We start from the raw sequence: 26,732 nt of genomic DNA on the forward strand, positions 1-26,732 counted from the left end.
GAATCCCTCTTTTCTCCCGTCCTGACAGTCTGCTTCCATCATGTCTCCTCGCCGGGTCACTGCACTCCATCTAGGACAGGGGCGGGACAAGCCTATCGGTGGTGGTGGGGGGGGGGGGGCACTGAATAATGTAAGCAGCAGCAATATTGTTCAAAATCACAGTAGAAAAAAGTGTACTTTCTGAATCCTATTAGGAATTACAACACCAGTTGACAGTTTATCATGTTACAATATGACTACTAATCCTATATCTGGATTTAGAGAATGTGGTAGAGTTCAGTATTATGGGCTCCTGAATGGTCCTTAATGTGGGGCCCTTTGTCTAGCGACCCTTTGAAGGAACCTTAGTTTGGGAAACCATGATCCATAACGGGAGGCGGGGGATGGGGGGCAGTTATTTTGACTCTGAGCTCGGTCGGTATGGACTCACACAACAAGGCCTGGCTTTTAAAAGCGCTAGTAGTGGAAACATATTGCTTATAATCGGAATGCTGGTGGTTTGTATCTCCCTCTAGCATGGCAGCGTGTAAGCAAAGCGGGCGTCGAGTGCAGCGGAAACGGGGGAGGCGGATGTGAAGCGGTCCAGACGAATAAATAAGATATGAACGCGTCTTTCTACCGAGCCTGGCAACATCGTGGTGGAGTCAACGACGCCGCGGAGTGACAGACCTGGCAACCATGATCCAAGAATAGGACTAATTCAATGAAACGATACAATTAACGGGAAGTTATTTTTGTTCTGGACTACCGGGGAGCAGCGGTGCTGCGCACGGGCTCTGGAGCACCGGATCCCGGCTTGGAAGCCGATGAAGAGTCGGTGGCGGTGGCCGGGCCGTATGGAGATCCGTCGTCCATAATTAAAACGACTTATTCGGGGCATTTTGTGCGTGCAGTGGTGGTTGTAAACGACGTTTAAAATCGCCCCAGCAGAGGTAAGCAGTGTGTCCGATTGAATGATAGATGTGTGTCTTATTGGTTCACGCAGGGTGTTGCTGTGATGTGGACCTGGGAGCAACATACGTTGCCATCACGCTTTTAATTGACTCTACACAGCGAGTGTATTGCATCACATTTGGTTATTTTTTCACTCATCAGTCCACTTTTGAAGGGCTGGTTATGAGCTGATGAAGTCATGCTTTGATGTGCTATATGGTGAGCGCATGGGCACCAGCGACACATATTAGGCCTAATAGAGACAACAACAACAACAAAGCCAAAAATCTAATCCACAGCAGTATGCGTTGCTGTCAAAGCGGCTTTACGCAAAGAAAGAAGCGAAAAGTCAACAGTGATTTCAACCTGCTCGCTCACTCTGTTGAAGAATGTGAGTCCGATCAGAGCTCACACAATCGGATCAATAACCAGGACAGCTCGTCTCCTGTTTCCTCCCTAATGGCTCCACGTAGGATCTGAAAACTAATTGTAATATACCGCAGTGAAGGCTGGGGTTCATTTAGGCAGGAGACAGATTGGCAGGTCAACTGAGTGTTGCTTCATTGCTGCTGTGATCTGTTTTTATTTCTCTTTCTTGCAGATGTTTGTTTATCACTCCAGGGATGTTGTTGTTGCATTTCAGACAGATAAAAAAAAAAAAACTGGTCAAGACTGAAGCTGCAGAGGTTAACATATCCTGACATTTATTCCGGTTCTACATTTCCCATAATGCAACCCAGTGGTGTTCTTCCGTAAACCCGAATGCCCACTTCTTTCAAAGGTCCCAGTTTACTTTCAAACATTAACCAGTATAGTTTTTGTCCAGGCAGGCCAGCGAATCAAACGTCTTCAGCGCTGTCCCGTTGGATCGGGCACCTTTGTCCTGCACGAGGTTAGAGGTTACAAGAGTGCACCGAAACACACCAACCCACCGGCCCAGAGGAATGTGAGGGGCGCGTTGGGGACAGGAAGCTGTCGCCTCCTGAATGGCCCACCTCATTGTTCTCCAAGCACGCTACTGCTATTTCAGGACTGTGTGTGTGTGTGTGTGTGTGTGTGTGTGTTTATCGATGTGTTTTATAGTGGTCCTGTTTTGTACAAATGTCTTCCAGATTTCTACCAGTAAATTCAACTTAAGAGACCTTTCACTTGTTGTCTATATTGCACAACACCCTGCCAGAAACCAGAGGAGAGTACCGCCCCAACACCACGACGCTATTTGGGCAAATGGGACACATTTCTTGGCATCTCTTCAGGGAGTGGGTCAGCCATCTCCACCGTAGCTCCACTTTGGGATTTAATGAGGCTGATGCGACTATTTTTTTATTTTTGTCATTCCATCTAAATCATTCCCAGTGCAGCTTTTAAGCTCCGACACTTGCATTATTCAGTCGGGTAGCGTTGTCTGCGCAGGCGCATACACCCAAGGACTGCCCCAGCTAGAAGAATAACAGCAATGTTTTGATGTCTGCAAGAGATTTAGAGTCACAGGCATGAAATGATCCTCCCGTCCAACCCACAAACATTTAGCTTTTATAGGAAACACTTGAATGTGCACTCTCTTCTACCCATCATTCCTTTGTCTTAGCGTGGGATGAAAGTAGTGCCAAATCAAACGCAGGTTTTGGGCGTGCGCAAATATTCTCTCAGTGCATACAGCCTGTGTGCGTACCACCACCACCACCTGCTGTGGTGTATTGATATCAGTGTCTGTTTTCACGGGGTTGTGTGTGTATATTTAGTCACAAAGTCTCACGACTTATAAATAACCTGGAAGCGGCTGCCAGGGGATAGAGTACACTCAATACACACAGCACAATGTAACACTTCAGGTATGGAGGGGGGGGTCAACATAGATGATATTTAATATGAAAAAATATGTATGTCAAGTTTAAACCATTAAGCAATCATCAGGTGATTCCATAACAGTGAGCTGGTGGGACATCTAGGGATGTTAGGTAGATAACCTCATCAGGCAATGGCAGGGCTACCCCATTAGTTCTCTGCCATTGCAGCAGCTCCCATTCAACATAATAGCTTTTGATCTCACACACCTTAATCGAAACCCTGCACCGATGACCGCACACACTTCGAGTCTTGGAGGCCGCGGGGCAGTAGGGCAGTGATGAGTCAGCGCTGTGATCCAGTCTGTACACCCCATCAATCCACTCACTGTCTGCTCTGTCTCTGTGCGTTTGTGAAGGTATTCGTGTGTGTGTGCGTGCGACTTCACCACTGTGTGTGTGTGTGTGTCTGCTGATATTACGGCGTCAGTGCCCCCTCCCCACCACCCACCACCCACCACCCACTTTCTCCTGCTGAATTCAGCCTGCGCATAGTTGCAGTCTGCTGAGGCGGAAGTACAGCGGGACATTCTTGTGCTTGTAAATCTATGCACACTGGAAGATGTCATACAGGAGCTGTAATTTCATTAAATTGAAAGACTTCTGCAGTATAATTGCATTAGGAATATTTACCTGTCCAATGGTAATCAGAATCTAACATTAGCAAGCTAGCCTAGCTAGCATCCTAGCTAGTGTAAGATGCGAGAGAATTTTAGTTTAAAACATTCACAAAATGAACATTCACAACAGAATGAGAAGAGGATACAGCACTGGCATTAAGTCAAAGATGTCTATGTTGCAGACATATCGAATGTTACCATATTGTAACCCTAGTTCTATAAGCACAGCTGGAGCCCTCTACTGGACTCTATTGCTCCAATCACAAGCATGAGCATCGGCCAATTAGGGCGTGCCTACCCAAATACGTTTGAAGCCTCCAGTATATAAAGCAGCACCCATCGCTGCTCGACATCCTACACTCTGCAGTAAGGGATGTAGGAGCGGCAGGGTCCCCTTGGTAAAGGGCTTCGCTTTTGCTTCTAAAACTAAGGCTCCGCCCTCTACTGGACTCTATGGGTACAGTGGGTGGAGCCTGAGGTATGCAAGCCCTGCCGAGACATAGCATCAACCCAACCACACGTGTCGCCACACGGTGGGAGGCCCTCTTCCCGCCCGCCTATAGGCTTGGGAGCATAGACAGGAACTGTCAGTGAAATCAGGCAACACTGCTGTTTAGATGCTTCAGCCACAAAAACTGTGTCATCATTTGTCCTTCTTTCTCTGACATTTTCCAATAATTTTCTCAAAGAATTTACAGCAAAATAACCTCAAATCATGAGGGTCATCCTGGACAGTTTAAATTGAAATTTTCAGCAATCCTCTGGAGGAAAAGGAGTCTAAAAATGAGGACATTTTCAATGTATTACAATATCATCTGAGCTGACTTTCCCAGTAATGTGCAGTCAGACTTTGTCAAATTTGATATGGTCATTGGAACATTTTGAGCAGCTTCTCAGCAAACCTAATATATAATATATTGTATCCAACAAGATGTAATTATTTAAAGGTGCTTATGGTGCTTTTGTTTTTGCATTTTATTGGATACAGATACCGATAGATGGGGAAGGGGGAGAGAGAGGGGACATGCAGCAACGGGTCGGATTCCATACCCAGGCAGTCTTGGTTTGTTTGGCAGAAATCAAGTGACCCTGTACAACTCACATAACTTACCGAATACAAGCTCAGATATAAATTATGAAGGAAAAAACAACTTAACCTGAAACATGGCTGCCGAGGCAGCCGCGACTCCAGCTGCAGATTGAAACTGTGTGGTAATGCAGCGGATTAGACGAGGCATTCTGTCAACCATAAATCCCCTCTATTCTCTGTTTTAATCCTACTGCTATATCATGGCATCTACCTCCAGAGAGGTTCACGTGTGTGTGTGTGTGTGTGTGTGTGTGTGTGTGTGTGTGTATTTCTGATTCGTTTTTTAAAGACAAGAGGCAGCTCTGTGTTTTTGAAAGCAATGTTTTCGTTTGACTCTGAGATGGAGAGAGTGAAGGGGCGTGTGAGAGGGTTTTAGTTTGTTAAGTATGCGGACATTCAGGATGATTTTACAAGTTTGTAAATGTGTGTATTTGGGCACAAGTGGCTTTAAACTCTGTCAGCAGCACGATGCTAAACACTGGCCTCTCCCCTGAGCTATTTATAAATCAGTCCAGCTGTGTTGCAGGGAATTTGTGTGTGTGCATGAGCGTGTGTGTATGTGTACTGAGCCTGGTTTAGTTAGTGTTTTATGGTTTGCTGGTAAAAAAAAAAAATTTGAATTGGATTTTTAATTTCGAGGATTTTCCACAGTAAAAGCTTGGAATTTCTTTTGGAAAAGTAAGGAAACTGCACTGTGATTCTGACAAGAAATTATGTAGAAATAATATTTAAAATATTATTTGACACATCATGATGATGTGTCCCACTGCTTCTTCAACTAACTTTTGACTGGATGCCTATGGACAGACGGGAAGAGCTTTTGCAACTTTTCCTCAACATTTCCTCTGAAAATGAGCCGAAAGAAAAGGATCCAAAAGAACACCCAAACAACATGCGGGTCGGGGTTAGGAGTAGCCTACCTTTAGCCTACACTCACAGTTGTTGTTCGCCGCGATGGTAACTTGTATGGCGATCAACAATTACCGTAAGTGACAAAAAAGGGTGCACAAAATAGCACAGGCTTTACCTGGCTCCTACACCTAGTCATTTAGCACAGTGGTCCCCAACCACCGGGCCGCGGACCGGTACCGGGCCGTGGATCATTTAGTACCGGGCCGCACAGAAAGAATATATTGGTCTTATGTAATATTCTAATTTTCTGAGATGCTGAATTTGGGGTTTTCATTAGCTGTAAGCCATAATCATCAACATTCAAAGAAATAAACGCTTGAAATATATCACCTTGTGTGTAATGAATCTATATAATACATGAGTTTCCCTTTTTGAATTGAAGTACTGAAATAAATTAACTTTTCGATGATATTCTAATTCATTGAGATGCACCTGTAATGAAGATGAAGGAAATAGAACAGACTGAAGTTGAAAGGAATAGTTACCATTACAATTTTGTTTCTCATAGTAAAAGTGACAATTTGCCCTCCTGCACACAAAGCACTACCACACGATACTGACCACCATTCTTACTTTTGTCCTCCTTGTCCTCCTCTTTCCCCTTCCACCTTTCTTACTTCCTCTCTCTCTCACTCTCCCTATAGGTCTTCAATCTCCCTTCACCCCTCTCCTCCCTGTGGATCATAGGAACGCCCCGTCATCACACCGTCCTCTCCAGACAGACCAGATGGATTCCCGGATCGCCTTTCATCCTTAATACCTTGTCTCTCTTTCTGCCCATCTTCCAACTCCACCACTTCCCTGTGTCATAATGGGTACCTGGATGGTTTACAAAGTACTCTAGGGCCCTAGAGCAAGGCATTGCTCTGCTGTTGACACTTTAGTGTTTGCCAGAATGGATATGGTGTCTTGGGGTGTTAAGACAGATAAATCAGCATCGACAGTCGCAGTGGAAACGTGATATCCATGACGGATCTGAGAGAGAGAGAAGGGCAAAAAACAGAGACATAGGTTCAACTATGGTTTAAAACGGCCTCATAGCACCTTAAATGACGGCTAGTGGAATCTGGGAACTCTGAAGTGCCTTGCCTAAGGGTACGCCAGCAGGGCCAAAGCAATGTACTTTAAGGAACCCAAACCCTTTTTTAAAAAAGTTTCTTTGGACAGTGCGCTGCTCTTGTGATCACTCTCCAGTCCTCTTCATTTCATCTTTCCAGTCCATCCATTGCTTCTACACTTTGGTCTAGAGGTGCGTGTCTCCTTCCCTCTTTGTTGTTTTCTTTTGGCTTGCCCATCTGACCTCCACCATTCGCCCCTCTCTAGCAACGGCTGTCCTCCCCCCTCGCCCCCGCCCCCAGTCATCGTCCGCCAGCCTCTCCACGCCCTCTCCCCCTTCCCCTCCCCACCACCACCATCACCACCACCACCGCCATCCTCACCCTAAGCCCCACTCACACCTGCACCACCGTCACCACCACCAACTCTCCTCCTCTCCCCCTCGCTTCTTGCCCCCTCCCTTCCTCGCCTCATCTTCAACGGAAACCATGGCGATGGCTGCCACTGCCTCCTCCTCTCCCTCATCCCCTTCGTCCTCATCATCGACCAACGGCGGCAGCGCCCGGGAGCACCTGCTGGCGGTGCGTCGGCGCACCCGGCCGTACACAATTGGTCCAGATAACCTCCGCAGCCTGTCGGTGCAGGGCACAGATGGGGAAGTCGGTGCCCCTGTGTCCTCCTCCCCCACTACGTCGCCGGGGAGCCAACCAGAAACAGCGGGAGTTGGGCTGCAGCGGGCCATTAGCGACACAGACCTGGTGACATCAGACAGCCGCTCATCACTTGCGGCGTCTACGTACCAGCTGACTCTAGGCCACAGCCACCTGGTAATCTCCTGGGACATCAAGGAGGAGGTGGATGCCACGGACTGGATCGGCCTGTACCACATCGGTAAGCAAACTCAGGGTTGGAGGGTGGGCATAACGCTTCCACAACAACACGGTGGGTCGGGTGGGGGGGGGGCGGCAATATCACCAATAACTGCCATATAAGCACTGTGTAGTGCGGCAGCAATAAGCGAGCCAGTGGAACACACACATAGCTTCCATTCGCCACACTACACAGTGGATGTGTTAGTCCTGAACATTTTTCTAACTCAAAGGCAGGGTTGGTAATCTTCAAGAATTCTTTACTTCTCTTTCCGTACATTTTTTTTAGTCTTGCTAGTTTTTTTTGTCTTGATTTAGGACAATAAAATCCCTGTGGACTAAAATGGGAGTGTTTACGAGCACTTCAGTCCCGTCAGAAAACCTCTCATTTCACCGCTGGACAGTCTCACAGTCTGCCCCTCTCAGTCCTGGTACTGGTTGTCCCAGGCCTTCCTTCCAGTAAGTTCCATTTCACTGGGACTTTAAAGTGACCGTGAGGAACTTTGGCCTACAGCTACTCGGTGTTGGGACGGCGTAGCAGCAAGGCGGGGATCGCTCCTCTTCCCGCCACAGCTACCGAGTGCCGGTAGAAGGGATCTGGGTCTGGGCTGATTTCCACCTTGTCACTCACTTCCATGTTGTCTCTCAGTCCGTCTGTCTCCCTGCCTGTCTGTCCACTTGTCTGGTGGTGCAATAGAAGTTTCTGTAGGATGGTGATACGATAGCGTTCCATCCTACATCAGCCCCACTGCTGCAACATTAACTGGCAATGGATTGTGTGCTTGTGTTTGTGTGTGCGAAAAAGATGGTGCGAGAAAGGGAGTGTATTAACCTGATGAAAAGTGATGCTGACTCAGCATCAGTAAGAGCAGTACGTTTCTTCTCATGTTACATCTTCTCACACACGAACATTTCAAGTATGTTGTTTTCATCCCAGACTGACGTGCAGGTGAATGACCGAGGGTGTTAAGTGTGACCAGTCCGTCACAAAACGATACCACAAAATCCAAAGTGAATCAAGGCCTATCAATCAGAGAGCTAGAAAAAAGCAGCTTCGCTGTGAAGAACTCTAAGTGAGTGAGCAAGGTTGGTCGACGACGGCACTTTGTGTACTGCTCATATAACAACGTTGTTGGTGAGTTAATAACCTAGTCGCTCTCCATTCTTCTGGTGTTCTCAACGCGGGAATGCCGCCACAGACACCAGACACCACAATTTCACTATACAGTCCGGAAAATCCAGTGAAACATGTCTTCTTGTAGCAGGAATCACTACAAATTGTGGATGTGAGGACATCAAATCTGGACAAAATAATATCTAAAAAGCGCATTTCTACCATCAAAATCAGTTCAAAACAACAATAATGTATATATGTGATACAATAAGACGTGCAAGTGTCTTATAGCATTGACCCTAATATATTTTCCTGATATATCGTTATGCCTCTGTGCCAGCAACAGCAGTGGCCACAAGGATGATGTTTTTTGGGTGGTCAGTCCGTCCGTCCTTCCAGTCCATTCTCGCGAAATTCGTCAAATTTGGCACAAATATCCACTTGCACATTTGAACTGATCAGAATTTGGTGGTCAAAAAGTCCCTGTGACCTCACAAAATGTGAGATAAAAGCCAGTCTCTGTCAACAGCTGGGCTTGGTGATGCAGTTCTTAGGCTCAGGTGTGAAAGAGCAGCTTCATGCAGCAAATTAATTACTGTACGCACCAAGCTAAGGTCATCTCATACCACAGATGACCAATTTTGTGTGTGTGTGTGTGCGTGTGTGTGTGAAAGAAAGTGATTGCCTGTGGACAATCCTCTATCTGAGACAGAGAAATTCGGTGAAAGGTGATATCCATCCATTCATCCTCTCTGCCGCTCTTCGGTGGTATTGACTCAATGCAGGGGGATTTCTGGGGGCCTTCTTCTCCTCAGGGCCAAGCACTGTTTCCAGCCTGCCTGTCAGCCATTCTCCCCTGGAGCCGCCTGAGTTCCGTTACCTCACCCCACTGTTTGACCTTTGTGTCACACTGTGTTATCAGGTCAAACAGATGTGTGTGTGTGTGTGTGTGTGAGGAATTTGCTGTCACCAACAAAGGCTCAGATGTTATTGATGGTGACCTGGTGTGACTGTGGTGCTGGTGTGCGTGTGTGTGAGACAGACAGACATCAGCATTGATCCATTAGGACACTGGCCATTTGTCACAGGACATACACATGAATGTTTGATGGCTCTACAGGCACTGGGATGTGGTTTATGACCTGAGGGCAGAGCATCCCTCAGTAACCAGTAACCCCCTTTTTTATTCTTGTGACCGTTTGACTGACAGCTGACAGCCGTGGTCTGGAACAGTCCCGAGACTCACGACTCCTGCCTCTCATTAATGAGGAGAAATGTTACACGACCTCTATATAGAAGGCGCATGATAGAGATCATGTCACATATGTCCGCTGCACTGAAAAAAGTATTTGAAAACAGTAACTACCATCTCTCCGTGCTTTGTTCACCTTGCAAAAGCATCTGTGTAGAGCCAAGGGTGGTAGAACACAAAGGGAACAACGTGTGAATATAAATGTGTGTATTTCACAGATGAGACGTGCGTGGCCAACGTGTGGGACTCCAAGAATCGTGGAGTGAATGGCACCCAGAGAGGACAGATTGTGTGGAGACTGGAGCCGGAACCCTACTTCATGGAGCGTGAGTGGACCCCATGGGTGCTGTGTTGGTCTTAGGCTATGTCCACACTTATAGTTTCAAAACAAAAACGATCTCCGTCCATACTAGCACGCCTGAAAACTAATATCACGTAACTATTAACGTACACTGGGCGTGCGGGTGGCTACAGGAAGTAGAAAATACGGCAAAGTAATAAAGTAGTCTAGTAGTCTAGTAGTAAAGGACAGGAAAGTCCTCCGTATTTTGTCCATCACCCTCCCTAACGCCGCTAACCGTGACTTCAGACGGCCGCTCCGTAGGTCTGATGACGCCGCTGGACACGCCGCTCCCTGATCGCTCTAATAACAGCTGCTTCCTCCACAAAAATGCAGACTTTAACTGAACAACAGCTGCTAGTAAAGACAACAAGGTCAGCAACGCCTGTAGTCAGTCGATCGGCAATCAAGGCTGATGTTGTTTGTGATCTTTCGGGAAAGGGTCACGTGATAGAGGCGTGACGAATCGGGGAAGGACACGTCGTGACTGCTAAGAACCAATCAAGTAGCGAATGCGGGTGTCTACGTCATCGTTTCCAAACGTATGCGTTTACGACCGTCTACACTAGTCTGTAACCCCGGAGTTTTCAAATGTATCCGTCCTCGGGAGAGTTTCAAACGTATCTGTTTTCGGTGCTCTGAAACTCCGGCCTAGTGTAAACGTAGCAAAAGATATGTGCTTTCAAATGGAAACGTAGTAGTGTGGACATGGCCTTCAGTTCAGTTATTTTTTAGCTAAAGGGGCATTCCACCAATTGTTTTATTTCAGATCAGTTGTGTAGCGTCTTCAGTGGATATGGAGGAGCTTTGTCAGGTCTGAGAAAATAGCCGTGATAATGTCGTAGTGATGTCATCATTTGTATCTTTGTTCTTTCCACAGCGGAGACTAAGATCTGCTTTAAATACTATCACGGCGTAAGTGGAGCATTAAGAGCAACAACTTCTTGTATCACCGTCAAGAACCCTGGAGTACCGGTATGTTAGTGTGTGTGACCCATCTACATCTCCCTCAGGTCCCACCAGTCATTCCTCCACCTCTTTCACCATCGGCTCTTATTCTTTCTTTCTACTCTCATATGAAACTGTCGCATCCTAAATCCTGGCATCTGATTGGCTTCCGGTGGCCAGCGATCAGCTGCCATATTTATCAAGCATTTCAGAAGGAACAACTTAACTTTTAATCTTGGCCCCTGACACTTTGGACCTCTGGTCTTGTGCCCGGTAGGTGCGATCAGTAAAACATCCAAGCCGGACATAGTATCTGCTTTGCGAGTATTGTAAGACAGCAGCAGTGTCATGCTTTGTCACAGGAATTGTGCTGCTGAAAGTCAAGCCGTGAGAATATCTTTAAGTCCTACAATGAGGTAGGTGTTTTTAGTCTTAGGTTAACTTTTTGTTTGATTCCTCAAAAGGATAAAAAAAATCGGGCCTGGTTATCGTCTTCAACGAACACAGTGACTAAATAAAGGATTACTTGAGGGTCCAGTTCAGAAAAGGTGGTTTTGAGAAGAAAATCTTCTTGACTGCTGCCCCTTAACCCGGAAAAGTTATTGGGTCACATATTTTGGACTCCACTCAGCGAAGACAGAAGCTGGAAACTAATGAAGAGAAGTCCGATGCAGTCCGAGTGAATGGAAGGAAGTGAACGTCATTGAGCTCTTGGCAGCACAAACTGAGGCTAAGAGATATTTGCTCCAGTTGAGTCAGTAAAATGTAAAGCAGTCAGCCTGAATCAGGACTCTCTCTCTCTCATTATTCCTCTCCCTCTCTGATGTTCCTCCTTTTAACTTGTCATCAATATCTAATGTTTTTTTTCTCCAACAGTGAAGTTGGTTCACTCTAAAAATGGGAAGGGTAAGGGGTCCACTCATAATGCTCTCCTATTGATTGGTTTCTCATCAGGTGGGCAGTGAAGGCCAAGTGGAGGACCAATCAGGGACTGAGCACTGTCGTAAACTTGTCAGCTTCACCCTATCCGGTATGAGGACTGATTCGGTGGAATTGTGGTGTACTTGTGGTCAAGTAAAAGATGGTCACAAACGCTTAAAAATGTGTGTTTTCTCCTCCAGACATCCGGGCGGTGGGCCTAAAGAAGGGCATGTTCTTCAACCCCGACCCCTACCTGAAGATGTCGATCCAGCCCGGGAAGAGGAGCGGCCTCCCCAAGTTCACCCACCACGGCCAGGAGAGACGCTCCTCCATCATAGCCAACACCACCAACCCTGTGTGGCACGGGGAGGTCAGCGCAAACACACACACACACACACACACACACACACACAACTTCACATCTAAAAGTAATGTCTGTGCTGTCTTTAGGGTTGCAAAGGGTTGGAACATTTTCACTACATTTCTGGGAAATGTTAAAGCATTACACTCTCATGTAATTATTGATAATTATATTGGAGTGAATATATTTTATATTTTGTATGAACCAGCAAAGTACACAGTTTATAACTTGTTAACACTTTCTGCTGGTGTGTGCTTTCTAGCCGTTAGCATGTGGGATGTAAATTGATTGAGCAAATTAAGGAGTTTTAATTAATCAATTTCCTTCTTTCTTAAGTGTAAAACATTTATTTTATGAATCAGCTGTCTACGTTAGACCCTAAGTTTGAACACAACCCACAAACTTCCTTTCCCCATTAGTTGACTGCATATTTCACACTGTGCTCATTTGACAAATGAATGGATTATGTCAGTTTATGATATGGTAAATGTTTCTATCCGTACACTAAATACAGCCTAAGCAGATAATCCCTATATTTCCATTTTATTCTCGTCATTTCCCAGTTCAAATCCCATAAATTCCTATTAATTCCCCAGCAAAATTTCCTGATATATGTAAATAATTATTATTTCATATGGCAAGACCATAGTGTGGATTTAAAAAATGACTTCATTAGGTTTTGATACTTGGATTTTTGCTGTTCTGTAGTTTGTCTTTATAATATTCCCAGCAACAAGGAAGAGCTCGAATGTGACATTTAGTATTTTAGCTTCTTGTCTACACTAGAATTGTTACTATTTCATGTTGTATTTCTACTAGAACATGTTTATATGCTTAAAGATTAAAAAAATAAACCAGTATATTTCGTATACTCTCTGGTCTTTAGATTGGCCGGATGTCACTCTGACACAGACGCTAGGTGGCGGTATAGAGCTGGTTTTCAATCCGCCACCAAACAAGTTGATGGATAGCTGTTTCCCTGATGTCGACTTCTTTCATGTTAATAGTTTGCCGATATTGTCCAGAGAACTAACTCAATGTACTTACAAGCAGCCTAGTCGGGCTTAGATGTAGAAATTGTTGAAGCATTTGAATCCAATTTATTTCTAAATGCACAGTGTAAATAAATGAACCGTAAATGTCAATAAAACTATACTTTTTACTCTTGATCGTCCTGTAGAAATACACCTTTGTGGCTCTGATGACTGACGTGTTGGAGATCGAGGTGAAGGATAAGTTTGCCAAGAGCCGACCGATCATCAAGCGGTTTCTGGGTCAGCTGATCCTCCCTGTTCAGAGGCTTCTGGAGGGGCCGACCGCTGAGTGAGTGTCCACACACACACACACACACACACACATAGCTCTTATTCCCTTTGCGTGCACATCTATGAAAGGTGCAGGTTTGTAGACGAGCACTCAGAAAGAAAGCGGGAACGTCTGAGGAGGTCGACAGTCATCTGAACTTCAGCACAGCGACTCAACATAGTGCAGTCAATACCGATCGATACGTCCTAATCAGCTCAGGTATTGATTTGATTGTGTGTGTGTGTGTGTGTGTGTGTGTGTGAGCGTGCAGTGATCAGCCAGTCAGCTACAGCCTGTGTCGTCGTCTCCCTACGGACCATGTGAGCGGGCAGCTTTCGTTCAGGGTGGTTGTCACCTCCACTGGACATGAAGGTGTGTGTGTGTGTATGTTTACATTATACTGTTTTGTGGTAATGTAAATGAGCAACACACACATTAGTGTACAGTGTTTTGCATGATCAAAAGTTGTTTGACTGTCACATTCACGTCATATATCAAATAAATGTGGAAATCCATGTGAATGGATTAATACACGTTGAGGGGATTTGGAGGATTAAATTTGTGATCTGGACCTCTGGATATGTTAGATAGTTATCAGCTAAAGTCATTTGTTATTTATACTGGATGAATGGATTAATTCTGCACCAGAAAAATATAATACTATAAAACGTGTTCTCTGCTCAATGCTGTACACAGCAGACTGACCTCAGACATTTCCATTGTATTAAATACCACATAAGGGATATTATAATATTTTCTAAATGTTTCTGACACACTCGTCTCATTTAGCTGGTATGACGTTGAATACCGCATTTTATATTTATATATATATATATATATATATATATATATATATATATATATATATATATATATATATATATATATATATATATATATATATATATATATATATATATATATATATATATATATATATATATATATATATATATATATATATATATATATATATATATATATATATATATATATATATATATATATATATATATATATATATATATATATATATATATATATATATATATATATATATATATACACACAACGTACAAGCTGTTCATTTTTCTTTTTTTATAGAAGAGTTCCATGCTTTTATTCAGAATAACTGATGCACATTCTCAAAGTCTAACTTCACAATTTCCCCTAAACCATTTCCTCGGTTTATTGATCCATGTGCACGGGTTTCCATGGCCAACATTTGTTTTCTACCACATGACTCCCACGGGACTGTGCTTATCCCCAATCTTCATTTCTCCATCCTCTCCTTCTCCCAGAAGCCTCCCCAGAGGCTGTAGGAGCCGTCCTAGGTGCAGTGAACGGTGACCCTGGAAGTCCCTCAGACGACGAAGACCTCCCTCACCAATCCTCTTCACGCGTCACATACAGACCTTCCCCGACAGGCCCCGACGAAGGCTCCATGTTAGTCAATGGTGCTTGTTACTATGGAGATGACAGCATTTGGCAGGAGCCTGGGCAGATGGGACAGGAGGATCTGCTTGCTGTGGCTCTGGGCTGTCACACCCACCGGCAGGTGTCGCTCAACGACTACCTGGACACCATCGAGGCTCCGAGGAGCCCCGGGGACCGACCTTTCGCGGGGCCTTCGCCGAAACTCCGCTCCAGCTTTCCAACAGACACGCGGCTCAATGCCATGCTGCACATAGACTCCGATGAGGATGAGGAGACGGCGGGGCAGCACAGGGAGCAATCCCAGGAGACAAGGACACAGCACAGCACAGACTTAGCCTTATCGAGTAGGTGGGCTACATCTGAGTCTCGACAGGGGAATGAGGGTTCAAAAGGAGAGCCACAGGGGCAGAGCGGAGCAGAAGCAGGTTCCTCTGCCAGGGCTCAGCCTGGAACTGAACCTGCAGGTGCCGAACCTGGAGATGAAGCTGCAGAAGCACAGGCAGGAACATCAACAGCTGCCGAGACAGCAGCTGGGACCGGAGGGGTTGCTGGAGCGTCAGCAGAGGCTGCACACGTCACTGGAGACATTCTGACAGCTTCTTGCTCATCTCAGGCATCAGGGACTGATGTACAAGCAGCAGCTGGGCCGGTTGAGTCCGTGGGGGAATGTACCTGTCAGGAGCAGAGCAGCAGGACAGGGGCAAACCAGGAGGTACCCTGCACTCCCTCACTTGGTCCACTTTCACCCATTCCGGTGAGCAGCTGTAGTTTGGTGGCTAAAAGCTACATGCCTTGGATGTCAATTGGACAGAGTTGGTTTTTTTAAATCTCTTCTCTGCTCATTTTTTCCCCTCTCCTGTCCACAGGAGGTGGAGACAAGACAAGAAGTGGCTCCGAAGGCGGAGGAGGAAGGGGAGTCATCGAGCAGCGAGGCCAATGGACCAGTAGAAGCAGCTGCTCCTGTGAGCAGCACCATAGCTACCCAAGGAGGAGGGACTTCTGAAGTTGGTAAGTGGTAAATGTTGCTGTTTATGGGCAACAATATTTACTACAATATTATTAAAATACAATATAAAATGAGTCAAACTCTGGTCGTCGACTTTTTAGCAGTGCCCGACTCCGCCCAACTCCCGGCTAATACAAAAATGGGCAAAGACGGTGAGCGGGGGTGGAGCTGACACACGCTTTTCCCCGATGCAGTTCATGTTGTGTAGTGTGGTGTGGTGGGGTTTGAGTATTTACCCATACTGTTAATACTTCTTTCCTGTGTTATTTGTAGCGCATACTATAATATATAATATAGGTTGCCTACAGCTTGGATTCAGCACTAAAACAACTTGTTAATTACAGGAGCGACAGCCAGTGAGAGAGGCGCTCGGGAGGAGCAGGAGGACGGGGAGGTGTGGAGGAGGAGGCAGTCCATGCAGGCCTCCGGAGGCACAGCCCAAAACCAGGAGGTTTGTGGGGCCAGAGGCAGTCCGAACGGGACAGTTGTGGAGAGAGAGACAGGTGACATACACGATGGCTATGGCTTTTTTTTTTTTTGCTCTATTTTTCAGGTGCATTTTTTAAATAAATGACATATTATTCCTTTTATTTACAAGGGAAAATATTACAACACCTCCACACATGCTTACCTCCTGTACAGCTTTACTCCTCTATTAGGCGTGACTGAGCAGTAATAGTATAGTAGCCTCACTGGAGGTCTTCTTAATAGTTCATATTGAGAGAATCAAGAATATTAATCATTCAATTTTCACGTCAATATTTTACAGTCTCTGCTGCAGCAGTTGTCTCTTCAATACAATTCAATTTTATTTATTTAGCTCGATATCACCAATCACAAATTTGTCAATTTGTGTTTGTGTGTGTGTGTGTGTGTGTGTGTGTGTGTGTGTGTGTGATCCAGACTGGGAGGCTCGTATTGACAGCCATGGTAGGATCTTTTACGTGGACCATGTGAACAGAACCACAACCTGGCAGCGTCCCACCGCTCCCCCCGCCCCGCAGACCCTCCAGAGGTCCAGCTCCATACAGCAGATGGAGCAGCTGAACCGCAGGTCAGATCGTGCACACAGACACTCTACTCCTCAAACTGTGAAAGCAAAAAAACAACAGTATTTTGAATCTTAACAGTTTTGCCATTACCTTGATTACTTCAACTATCATCATGGCAGTTAACACAAACACACACACCGTTCCAGGTATCAGAGTATACGTAGGACGATAACCAATGACAGCAGACCAGAGGAGCAGCCAGCCAATGAGCTGCCGACAGATGAGACTGACATGCAACCTTCTATACCAGGTAATCCTCTCATGTACTGCATTATTGTCTATGCAGTCTGGAAAGCATGTCCTGGAGACTTGATTAGTTTGGTCTGACTTTGTGTGTGTGTGTGTGTGTGTTGCAGAGCTGCGTGGGGACACCAGTGTGGCTCAGTCCAGTCCCAGGTCTCGCCTCACTCTGCTGCTTCAGTCCCCCAGCGCCAAGTTCCTCACCAGCCCCGACTTCTTCACTGTGCTGCATTCCAACCCTGTACGGGCAGTCTTTTTCCTCTTTTCTCTCTTCTCTCTCTCCTCAACCAATCGATTGCTTTTTCCTCCTACATCCATCTCATAGGTCACACACTCTGCTGCTTGTTTCAGGAACAGCAAAGTCTGTTGACCACACACTCATTAAGGGACTGTACGGAAATTATTAGGGGGGTCAGAAAAGGGGGAGCTTAGTCTAGCATAAAGACTGGCTCTGTCCAAAGGTAACAAAATCCAGCACCTCTAATCTTACTCTAGAATTAGCACGCTAAAATTTGCTAATTAACACCGAACACAAACTACAACTGAGGCTGATGAAAATGCAGGTATTTAATAATAAACCAATTGTTGACCTGATGAATTCAGCCCCCCTCCCCACACCAATCATTTTCAGTCTTTTACTCATTAAAACCAAAACACAATGTAAAAATGGTAAATAATTACACAGTATCACAGTGGGATGACTTCACAAGACAACTTGTGTGTTTCCCCTCTTCTTTCTGTCTGTTCTCCTTCCTTTTCCTCTATAAATTCTCCCCTGCTTCCCTTTGCGTGCCTAGAGTGCCTACCGTATGTTCACCACCAACACGTGTCTGAAGCACATGATCAGTAAGGTTCGTCGGGACGGTCACCACTTTGAGCGCTACCAGCACAACAGGGACCTGGTGGCCTTCCTCAACTTGTTCGCCAACAAACAGCTGGAGCTGCCGAGAGGCTGGGAGATGAAGCACGACCATACCGGCAAGGTGGGGCGACGCCCATATCAACCAGTGCGTCCTATAGTCTTCTAACTCGAGGGCTTTAAGGGTTGTGGATACAGTCGGTGTTTAAATTCAGTTCAAGATAAAGTACAGATACATATGCTCAACATTTGCATATATTGTTGAATATATATATATATTGTTGAATATAGTATTGTCTACTGGGGATGTGGTGTAAATGCTTCAAAAGGCTTTTTTTTCGTTTTGTCTCCACTGTAAAATGGATGCTTGACTGACAGCCTCATGTTGTGTGTACATATTCAGTCTTTCTTCGTGGACCATAACTGCCGCGCCACCACCTTCATCGATCCCCGGCTTCCTCTCCAGAGCACTCGGCCCCCGAGCCTCCTGGCCCACCGCCAACACCTGACTCGCCAACGCAGCCACAGCGCCGGGGAGGTCAGCCCGAGGCGACTGGTGAGATCGAAAAATCCCGCAGCTTACAGCAGTATGAGGAGGTAGAAACTATGAAAAATCGAACGCGCTTCTCCCCTCCCTCTGTAGGTTGGTGAAGACCCCCGTCACGCCGGCCCGCCCGTCCTGCCGCGGCCTTCCAGCACCTTCACCTCTGCCAACAGGGGGCAGTGCCAAGACGTCGTGCCAGTGGGTGAGTACAAACGCACACAAGCCTTCAGAAATGATCGAAGACGACCTACATGGATGCGTCTGCTTTTCCTCCAGCTTACAACGAGAAGATTGTGGCGTTTCTTCGACAACCAAACATCTTTGAGATTTTGCAGGAAAGACAGCCTGACTTCAACCGGAACCATCCACTCAGGTATATGGCTAACATACTAACACAGACAACCCAAAACACCGACTTTTCCTGTTTGGTACCATAAGTATAGCTATTGGTGTAGCTTCCATAACAAGCAAAGCTCAAGTCCTCAGCATCTGTCTCAGTGTGATATTAATGTGACATTAGGGAGAAGGTGCAGCTCATACGCACAGATGGAGGGTCAGGATTGGCCAGGCTGTCAAGTGATGCTGATCTTGTCATGCTACTAAGGTGAGACCTGCTTCCTTCTTCCCTTCCCTCAGTGTCTACACCCCTCCCTGATGTTTGCTTCCTTATTTCACTCCTAGTTTTTTCCCCCCGCTCTCTTTCTTTTTTTTAATATACTTCCTTTGTCTATCTTCCTTACATATCGGCTATGTATCACCTTCCTCTTTACTTCCTGGCTTCCTCCCTAATGTGTATCCTTCCTCTCACTCTTTCTTTCAACTGAAGTCACTCTACTCATTCAGTTTCTTCCTCGCTTCGTCTCTCATCCTCTCTCTCCTCCGCAGTCTGTTTGAAGATGAAGTGATGTCCTACGTGCCTCCTCATGCCTTACTTCACCCCAGCTACTGCCAGTCACCTCGGGGATCCCCTGTCGCCTCCCCACAGAACTCGCCTGGTAAGTGACTGAGGAACAAGTCACACACAGACAGTACACACTTGTGCGTTGAAGAGAGTAATTATAAGTGACTGCAAAAGATCATTTACTGTGATGAAACTAAATTTGGTTGCCGAAATACAACAAATCAATTCATTACAATTTATCAGAAAAGATTTCCAAAGATCTCCAAATTGAAAAGCCAGCAGAAAACATCAGTCAACAAAGATATGCAACGTGTGGTTTTGTGACAATATAAACAAAATAGACGACATAACAGTGAGGAACAGCACAAACACGTACATAACTAACTTTACAGGTTTGAAGCAGATTTGAATAGATGAGTTTTAAGTGCAGTTTTGAAAGACAAGGCCCCGGTGGAAGTGTGCTGAGCATAGAATAGAATAGAATCTTGTTTAGCTACAGCTTGGAACTGCTTGGATGCATGTGTATTTGCAATCCATTGGTTTCCCATGCCATGCAGCACAGTATACAACTCCCCTCTTTCTCTCGACCTGTAGGTACTCAGAGGGCCAACGCCAGAGCCCCAGCACCCTATAAGAGAGACTTTGAGGCCAAACTGCGCAATTTCTACAGGAAACTGGAAACTAAAGGCTACGGCCAAGGACCGGGCAAGCTAAAGTCGGTGGAATGTGTTCTTATGAAGAGAGACGTTTCTTTGTGTATGTGTCCGTCTGTCCGCTCATTGCTTGCTTGTGTTTGTGTCTCAGGTTGATCATCCGTCGTGACCATCTGCTGGAAGACGCCTTCAACCAGATCATGTGCTATTCCCGTAAAGACCTGCAGCGCAGCAAGCTCTACGTCAGCTTTGTCGGGGAGGAGGGGTGAGTACGTGGGAGGGGGAGGAGAGGAATACGAGGCCGTAGCTTTGGTGTCAACATTGGTGGGGAGACATGTTTTGAAAACGCTTCATTTGCTGCATTCTGGTGAATGTTTCTGCATCAATTTATGGTGGAAATGTCGTCATTTATGTAAAGGGCCACTGTGGCTATATATATATATATATATATATATATATATATATATATATATATATATATATATATATATATATATATATATATATATATATATATATATATATATATATATATATATATATATATATATATATATATATATATATATATATATATATATATATATATATATATATATATATACGTATATACATATGTAGACTCCAAATAATCCGGTCCTGGTCTGGATAGAACTTTTATGACCAGCTCAGCAAATAATGTTCTCGATTACTAGAACATGGAGCATACATCTATAAACATAATGGGCATGTATGGTAATGGGTTCAGCAACTGATATCTGAATATGTATGTTGCAGGTTGGACTACAGCGGGCCTTCCAGAGAGTTCTTCTTCTTGGTTTCCAGGGAGCTGTTCAACCCTTACTATGGTCTCTTTGAGTACTCTGCAAACGACACTTACACCGTCCAGATCAGCCCAATGTCTGCTTTTGTAGACAATCACCACGAATGGTGAGGTTTACTGTACACACACACACACACACACACACACACACACACACACACACATATGAAGCTCAGATATGATCTTTAGTATCCTGATTACTTTAACTTTGTTAATGTGTGTGTGTGTGTGTGTGTGTGTGTTTCAGGTTCCGGTTCAGTGGTCGTATTCTGGGTTTGGCTCTGATCCACCAGTACCTGCTGGATGCCTTCTTCACCAGACCCTTCTATAAAGGCCTACTGCGCATGTACGTACAGTATGTGTATTCAAAGCACAGATGCATACAAAAATCTGATTTTTTAAAAACTCATTTGACCTGTTTATTCTCTTCCCTTTCCTGTTTGCATCTTGTCCTGAGCCAATATGTGTTACAGTTCTCACACACACACACACACACACACACACACACACACACACACTCTCACTTGCATTTCTCACCATGTAGTCCCTGTGACCTGAGTGACCTGGAGTACCTGGATGAGGAGTTTCACCAGTCCCTTCAGTGGATGAAGGACAACGACATAGAAGACATGCTGGACCTCACCTTCACCGTCAATGAGGAGGTGTTCGGACAGGTTAGCTTCTGAGCGTTAAACAGCACGCACGCACGCAAACACAACCACAGACCCGTTCATTACCGACATCATGATTACATCACGGTGTTAGCTGGTGGCTAAGTTCAGAAAAGGAGATTATAGGTTTGTGTTCACCATGCATGCATGTTTTCTCTATCAGGTGTTTAAATATATGGTGTTGAGTCAGCGTGTAGAGGCCAGATAATCTGTACTTATTTCTGCCTGTGTGCTCCCTACAGATAACAGAAAGGGAACTGAAGCCCGGCGGAGCCAACATCCCAGTATCGGAGAAGAACAAAAAAGAATACATTGAGCGGATGGTGAAGTGGAGGATAGAGAGAGGAGTGGTGCAGCAGACCGACAGCCTGGTCAGAGGTTTCTACGAGGTATGGATTGGTTTGACATACTCTATTCTAAGAATCTAAGTTCCTATACTTTGACATGATTTATTTTTTCTTACGCCTGGCACTAATAATACAAGTTGAACCGTATGCTTATTCTTAAAATGTTTACTAATTTCCTTTGCCTTAAGCCTGGCTCTAAGTCTCTTTCCGCATCAAACTCAGTGGTAATGTGTGTGTGTGTGTGTGTGTGTTTTCTAGGTGGTGGATGCCAGGCTAGTATCAGTGTTTGACGCAAGGGAACTGGAGCTGGTGATCGCTGGCACAGCTGAAATTGACTTATCAGACTGGAGGAACAACACCGAGTACAGAGGAGGTACGGAAGAACAGATGGAGAATAGGCCGAAGTTCACTTTAAACCTTAATGTCCTATTTTGTTTTTTATTATTTTGTTAAAATCATTAAAATAATGAGGAAGAAGATAATATTTTTCTAATGTCCACAACTATTCCCATGAAATTATGTTCAGCCAGCACCTCAGGTTCTGCTATGACCCACAACTTCTGAAAACCCGCCAAGTAATAGACCCAGTCTGTATTCTATTTGATTTTTTCCCCCTAATGATAAAGTAATAAGTTATTTATTGTCATAAGTGCAACCATCACAGAGACGTTGGCAATGAAAGTCTTAAATCTCACAATAAAAAACATTGTCAATGAAAAACATTCAAGTAAAAAAGAGAATCTCAAAATTTCCATCGCCATAGTTACATGACATGATGTGTTATTTGTAGGTTACCACGACAACCACATCGTAATCCGGTGGTTCTGGGCAGCAGTGGAGAGGTTCAACAATGAGCAGAGACTACGGCTTCTGCAGGTGCGTGTGTGTGTGTGTGATGGAGAAAGAGGATTGTTATTTACTGAACTTTTGAGGTGAGGTGCAACAGCGATATTTGCTCCCTCCATCTTAAGCCTTCATCTTGTTTTCCTTCTCTGTCCTGCTGCACCTACCTTCAGTTTGTGACCGGGACATCCAGTATTCCTTACGAGGGCTTTGCTGCTCTGCGAGGCAGCAACGGACCCCGCAGGTTCTGTGTGGAGAAGTGGGGGAAGGTCAGCGCATTGCCCAGGTGAACACGACGCTCATTAAGGGTTTGAATTTGGTCATGATTTCATGCCCTCGTCATTTTTACTGTGATTTCGGAGTCCCAATTTATTTGAAAATAATTAAATTCGGCTTGAGAGTCGAAGAAACAGTTATGCAAAAGGCAGTGAAAGTAATCATCAAAATAATTACTTGAGAACAAAAGTAGAAAGAAGGTAACAGTCAGTTTTTTATATACTGTTACATTAAGGAGGTTGTGGTGGGCTATTTATTGGAATTGTTGTTTTTCCACTTAAGTTCTTGTGCTGATTAAACAGTGCTGGTCGGAGTTATATTTGTATAACGTGATATCCCTGTGATCTCTCTCCAGAGCCCATACCTGTTTCAATCGGCTGGACCTGCCACCTTACCCATCCTTCTCAATGCTGTATGAGAAGATGCTGACAGCCGTGGAGGAGACCAGCACCTTTGGGCTGGAATGATTCTCGTCTGACCACCGGCACAAATTTCAGCTTGCCTCAGTCACCTCAATGACGAGTGGTCATCATAAGAAGAGAGGTAGCTTTTGTGATGGTTGTCCATCACAAAGGTTCAAAAAGCTGGATTTAAAGTCCAATTTCTAGTTTGCGTTTAATTTATAATGGGCTATCATTTATAACGGAGGCTGATAAGACCTTTGAAGCTGCACTCTGACCTTTTGAAATGTCCCATGTACAGAGGTAAACACTTGCTTTTTTCTTGCACCTGCACACATTTCCCACCTGCTTAGTAACACACCCTGTGATGTGACGAATGAAGAGCCACACCGCCTTTGGGACCAGAAATATTGACTGTTGGGATTTGACCAATCTGTGACCGGGATGAGTTTTTTTTCACTTTCTCTTTGATAACAGGAGTTAACAGGAAGAAGAAGCAACTACTGCCTCCACTGTAAAAGCTCAGTGGACTCAGCGGACCTCAGATATACGGCCTGTCCAGAACTGTGTTCCTTGCAGTACAGTGTCTCTTTCTGGCCTGCAGTAATAACCACTCACGCAATTAATTCTCAAAGCCATTCGAGGACTGCCTGATGTAACATTTGGTAAGGTTTTTGGAATTTTCCCCTGAACTTCTACAGCAAATTTTGGTCTCCAGACAGAAGCTTTGGTATTTTACAGTATTTTCATCTACAAGAAAAAGTGATTTTCTAACGATGTGGCAGTGACATGTTGTGATTTGAATGTAACCAACTTTATCATGTAGATTGTGTGGGAAGTGATTTTGTACCAGATTTGGATCAACTGGCAAAACAAATATTTAGCCATCACTTAATGAGTTATTGTTTTGATGGTAAGAAAGTAACACGCACTTTTATAATCATATCCATTTATTTGGATTGTACTTGATTATTTCGCTTTGATCCAGGTCCATTTTTCAAAGTTTGTTAAAAGTAGTCTACACTCAAGAGGCGCAGATTGAAAGAAGAATGTACATCCTAATAGGCAATCTAAATTAAATGTCATCTACCAGTGGCGGATCGAGAACATTGGGGAGGTAATAAGTCTGTCTGGGTGGCATGGGAGGGTGGTGGCAGTGGCGGTCTGAGAGGCAGGGATGGAAAAAACAAAAAAGCTCTGTGTGTGGTGTGGCACCAGCACGCAGCAGAAACACTTCTACAAATGCAATGTGTCTACATGTTGATTTCTTTTTACTCTTTTAAAAATATATCATTATCGTTTATTTTTTTGCAAAGTGACGGTTGTTGCATACGAGGCCTCTAAAAGGGGCCGCGTGTTTCTATCGCAGGGACGTTTTCGAATGTCAATGCATGAAAATGACTGAAGATGAATCCATGATCATCGGATCTGGTAGGCCCCTTATCAGGGAGAACCAAATGTATCCCAGCCAGTTAATGCTGCCTAATCTGACAATAATTCTACCTTTACCGCTGCTGTGCAATCGGCCATATTTCATTTGAATCCCAGTTACACACATAGCTGTTACATGCATGAAAAAACAGTATTCGCATCAATTAGCAATTGGATTACAATTTGTGATTCGTGCATATGTAAATCATTGTAATGTTGCAGTAAGGGGGGTCATTTTATCTAATTTTAGTCTTCACTATTTCGACTCCTGCTGGAGTTAATTACAGTTGGTATTGATCGGCTCCAGTCCCCCAGCGACCTCTCTTAACAGGATAAACAGTTACAGATAATGGATGGATGGATATTTGGTATACTTTGTAAATACGCAAAATAAACAGTAACTTAAGTTTACATGCAGTGATGTAAAAAGTACAATATCTGAAGTATAAAGTAACAGAACATTAAAATACTCAAGTTCAAGTACAAATACCTAAAATTGTACTTGAGTAAATGTACTTGGTAACTTTCCAATAGTTATTGAGATATTTCAGGCTGAACTAAAGTGGTTAACCAACAGACATTGCTCTCCCTTCATCCACGTCACTAGCATGGCTAAAATGAAGGGATGAACGTATCAGCTCAGTTGCAGCCTGCAATGTATCTTTTTAAGCCAACGTAACAATAATGGACTGGCTCTGATTATTGGGCGTTATCAGTTACGGATTGTCTCCGTATTTCTTACTTGGTTCAGTTTGGACGGATCAGCTGTCCACCCCCACTGTGCCTCCCTTTAGATCCTGCCACGCACCCCCATATCAGAACCAAAAACTAAATCTCCAAGCCCCACTACAGCTGCTGGTGTGAGGAACACAATAAGGCAATTAGATTTTAAGATGCTATTTTAAGTTAATTTATTATGTACTCACAGAAAATGACCCTGAGATATGAAAACTGATTTTGATTAAGTCAAGGACCTACTGTTTTTCTTGTTTACACTTTTAATGAATGTACACACTCCGATTACAAAATATTATTTCATGTGCAAATTCAGTTTAATTCAATTGGGATCAAATAATTCCATTTTGGTAATGAAAATGTATTATTTCCATCACTGAATGCACTGCCCTTTGTCAGTCTCACCAGAATGTACCAAAGTTTTGAGCCTGAACTGGCTGCCTCACGTCCAAACAACCACTCTTTCTGTACAGTCCACCTCACTTTTGAATATGAATGTTTGTTCAGCACTCTGCTCCTAATATAAAATGTTGTTGCTCTATGCAAGCTTTCTCTTCTTCTTTCCATGTCACTTCACTCTATTTGAGTAAAACAAAGCAAGATCAAATTAAATATATATTTTTGTCTCGTCTTTTTTGTTAGAACATAAAACATACTGTCATGTTCTATTGTCCATTCTAAAGAATACTTTGCTCCTGAGAGTCACACAACATACTTAACTAATGACTACCTGAATTAATCATGAATTGCAGTATTAATACTTGTTTATAAAGCATATTAACATAGTCCCCAACCATTAGTGCATATCTAAATCATTATATATGTAGCGCCCTGCTAATTTGTTTACATGTTTTGTTTTAAATGTCTATAAAACAGTACTTTTGCATTTGTGTTCATAGTTTGGAAAAGTACTTATGTGTCCAACAGTTCGAGTTGCCCTTGAACCTC

General features: G+C 44.3%; 1 protein-coding gene across 4 annotated transcripts; it reads left to right on the forward strand.

Annotated features, from left to right (window-relative positions):
* The first annotated feature begins 417 nt into the window (after nt 1–417).
* Nucleotides 418–26,400, forward strand: hecw2b (HECT, C2 and WW domain containing E3 ubiquitin protein ligase 2b). Of its 4 annotated transcripts, XM_076094346.1 has the most exons (31): nt 418–932; nt 6,044–6,648; nt 6,723–7,346; nt 9,909–10,016; nt 10,911–11,005; nt 11,933–12,008; nt 12,100–12,269; nt 13,441–13,583; nt 13,837–13,937; nt 14,867–15,756; nt 15,869–16,010; nt 16,353–16,511; nt 16,912–17,062; nt 17,207–17,310; nt 17,417–17,541; nt 18,098–18,307; nt 18,563–18,715; nt 18,803–18,905; nt 18,980–19,076; nt 19,224–19,307; nt 19,589–19,698; nt 20,199–20,319; nt 20,409–20,522; nt 21,035–21,187; nt 21,328–21,426; nt 21,625–21,754; nt 21,994–22,140; nt 22,357–22,471; nt 22,889–22,974; nt 23,115–23,227; nt 23,573–26,400. In XM_076094346.1, exons 3-31 carry the CDS (start codon nt 6,944–6,946, stop codon nt 23,682–23,684), a joined length of 4,614 nt encoding a protein of 1,537 aa, XP_075950461.1. In that variant the 5' UTR covers nt 418–932; nt 6,044–6,648; nt 6,723–6,943; the 3' UTR covers nt 23,685–26,400. The 4 variants fall into 4 exon arrangements, with proteins under 4 accessions (XP_075950461.1, XP_075950460.1, XP_075950462.1 ...); XM_076094345.1 differs by having other exon boundaries at nt 6,044–7,346; XM_076094347.1 differs by having other exon boundaries at nt 6,044–7,346; nt 14,870–15,756.
* The last annotated feature ends 332 nt before the right edge of the window (nt 26,401–26,732 follow it).

This window comes from Anarhichas minor, unplaced genomic scaffold, assembly GCF_050575085.1.
Source record: "Anarhichas minor isolate MPS153535 unplaced genomic scaffold, ASM5057508v1 ptg000018l, whole genome shotgun sequence".
NCBI lineage: Eukaryota > Metazoa > Chordata > Actinopteri > Perciformes > Anarhichadidae > Anarhichas > Anarhichas minor.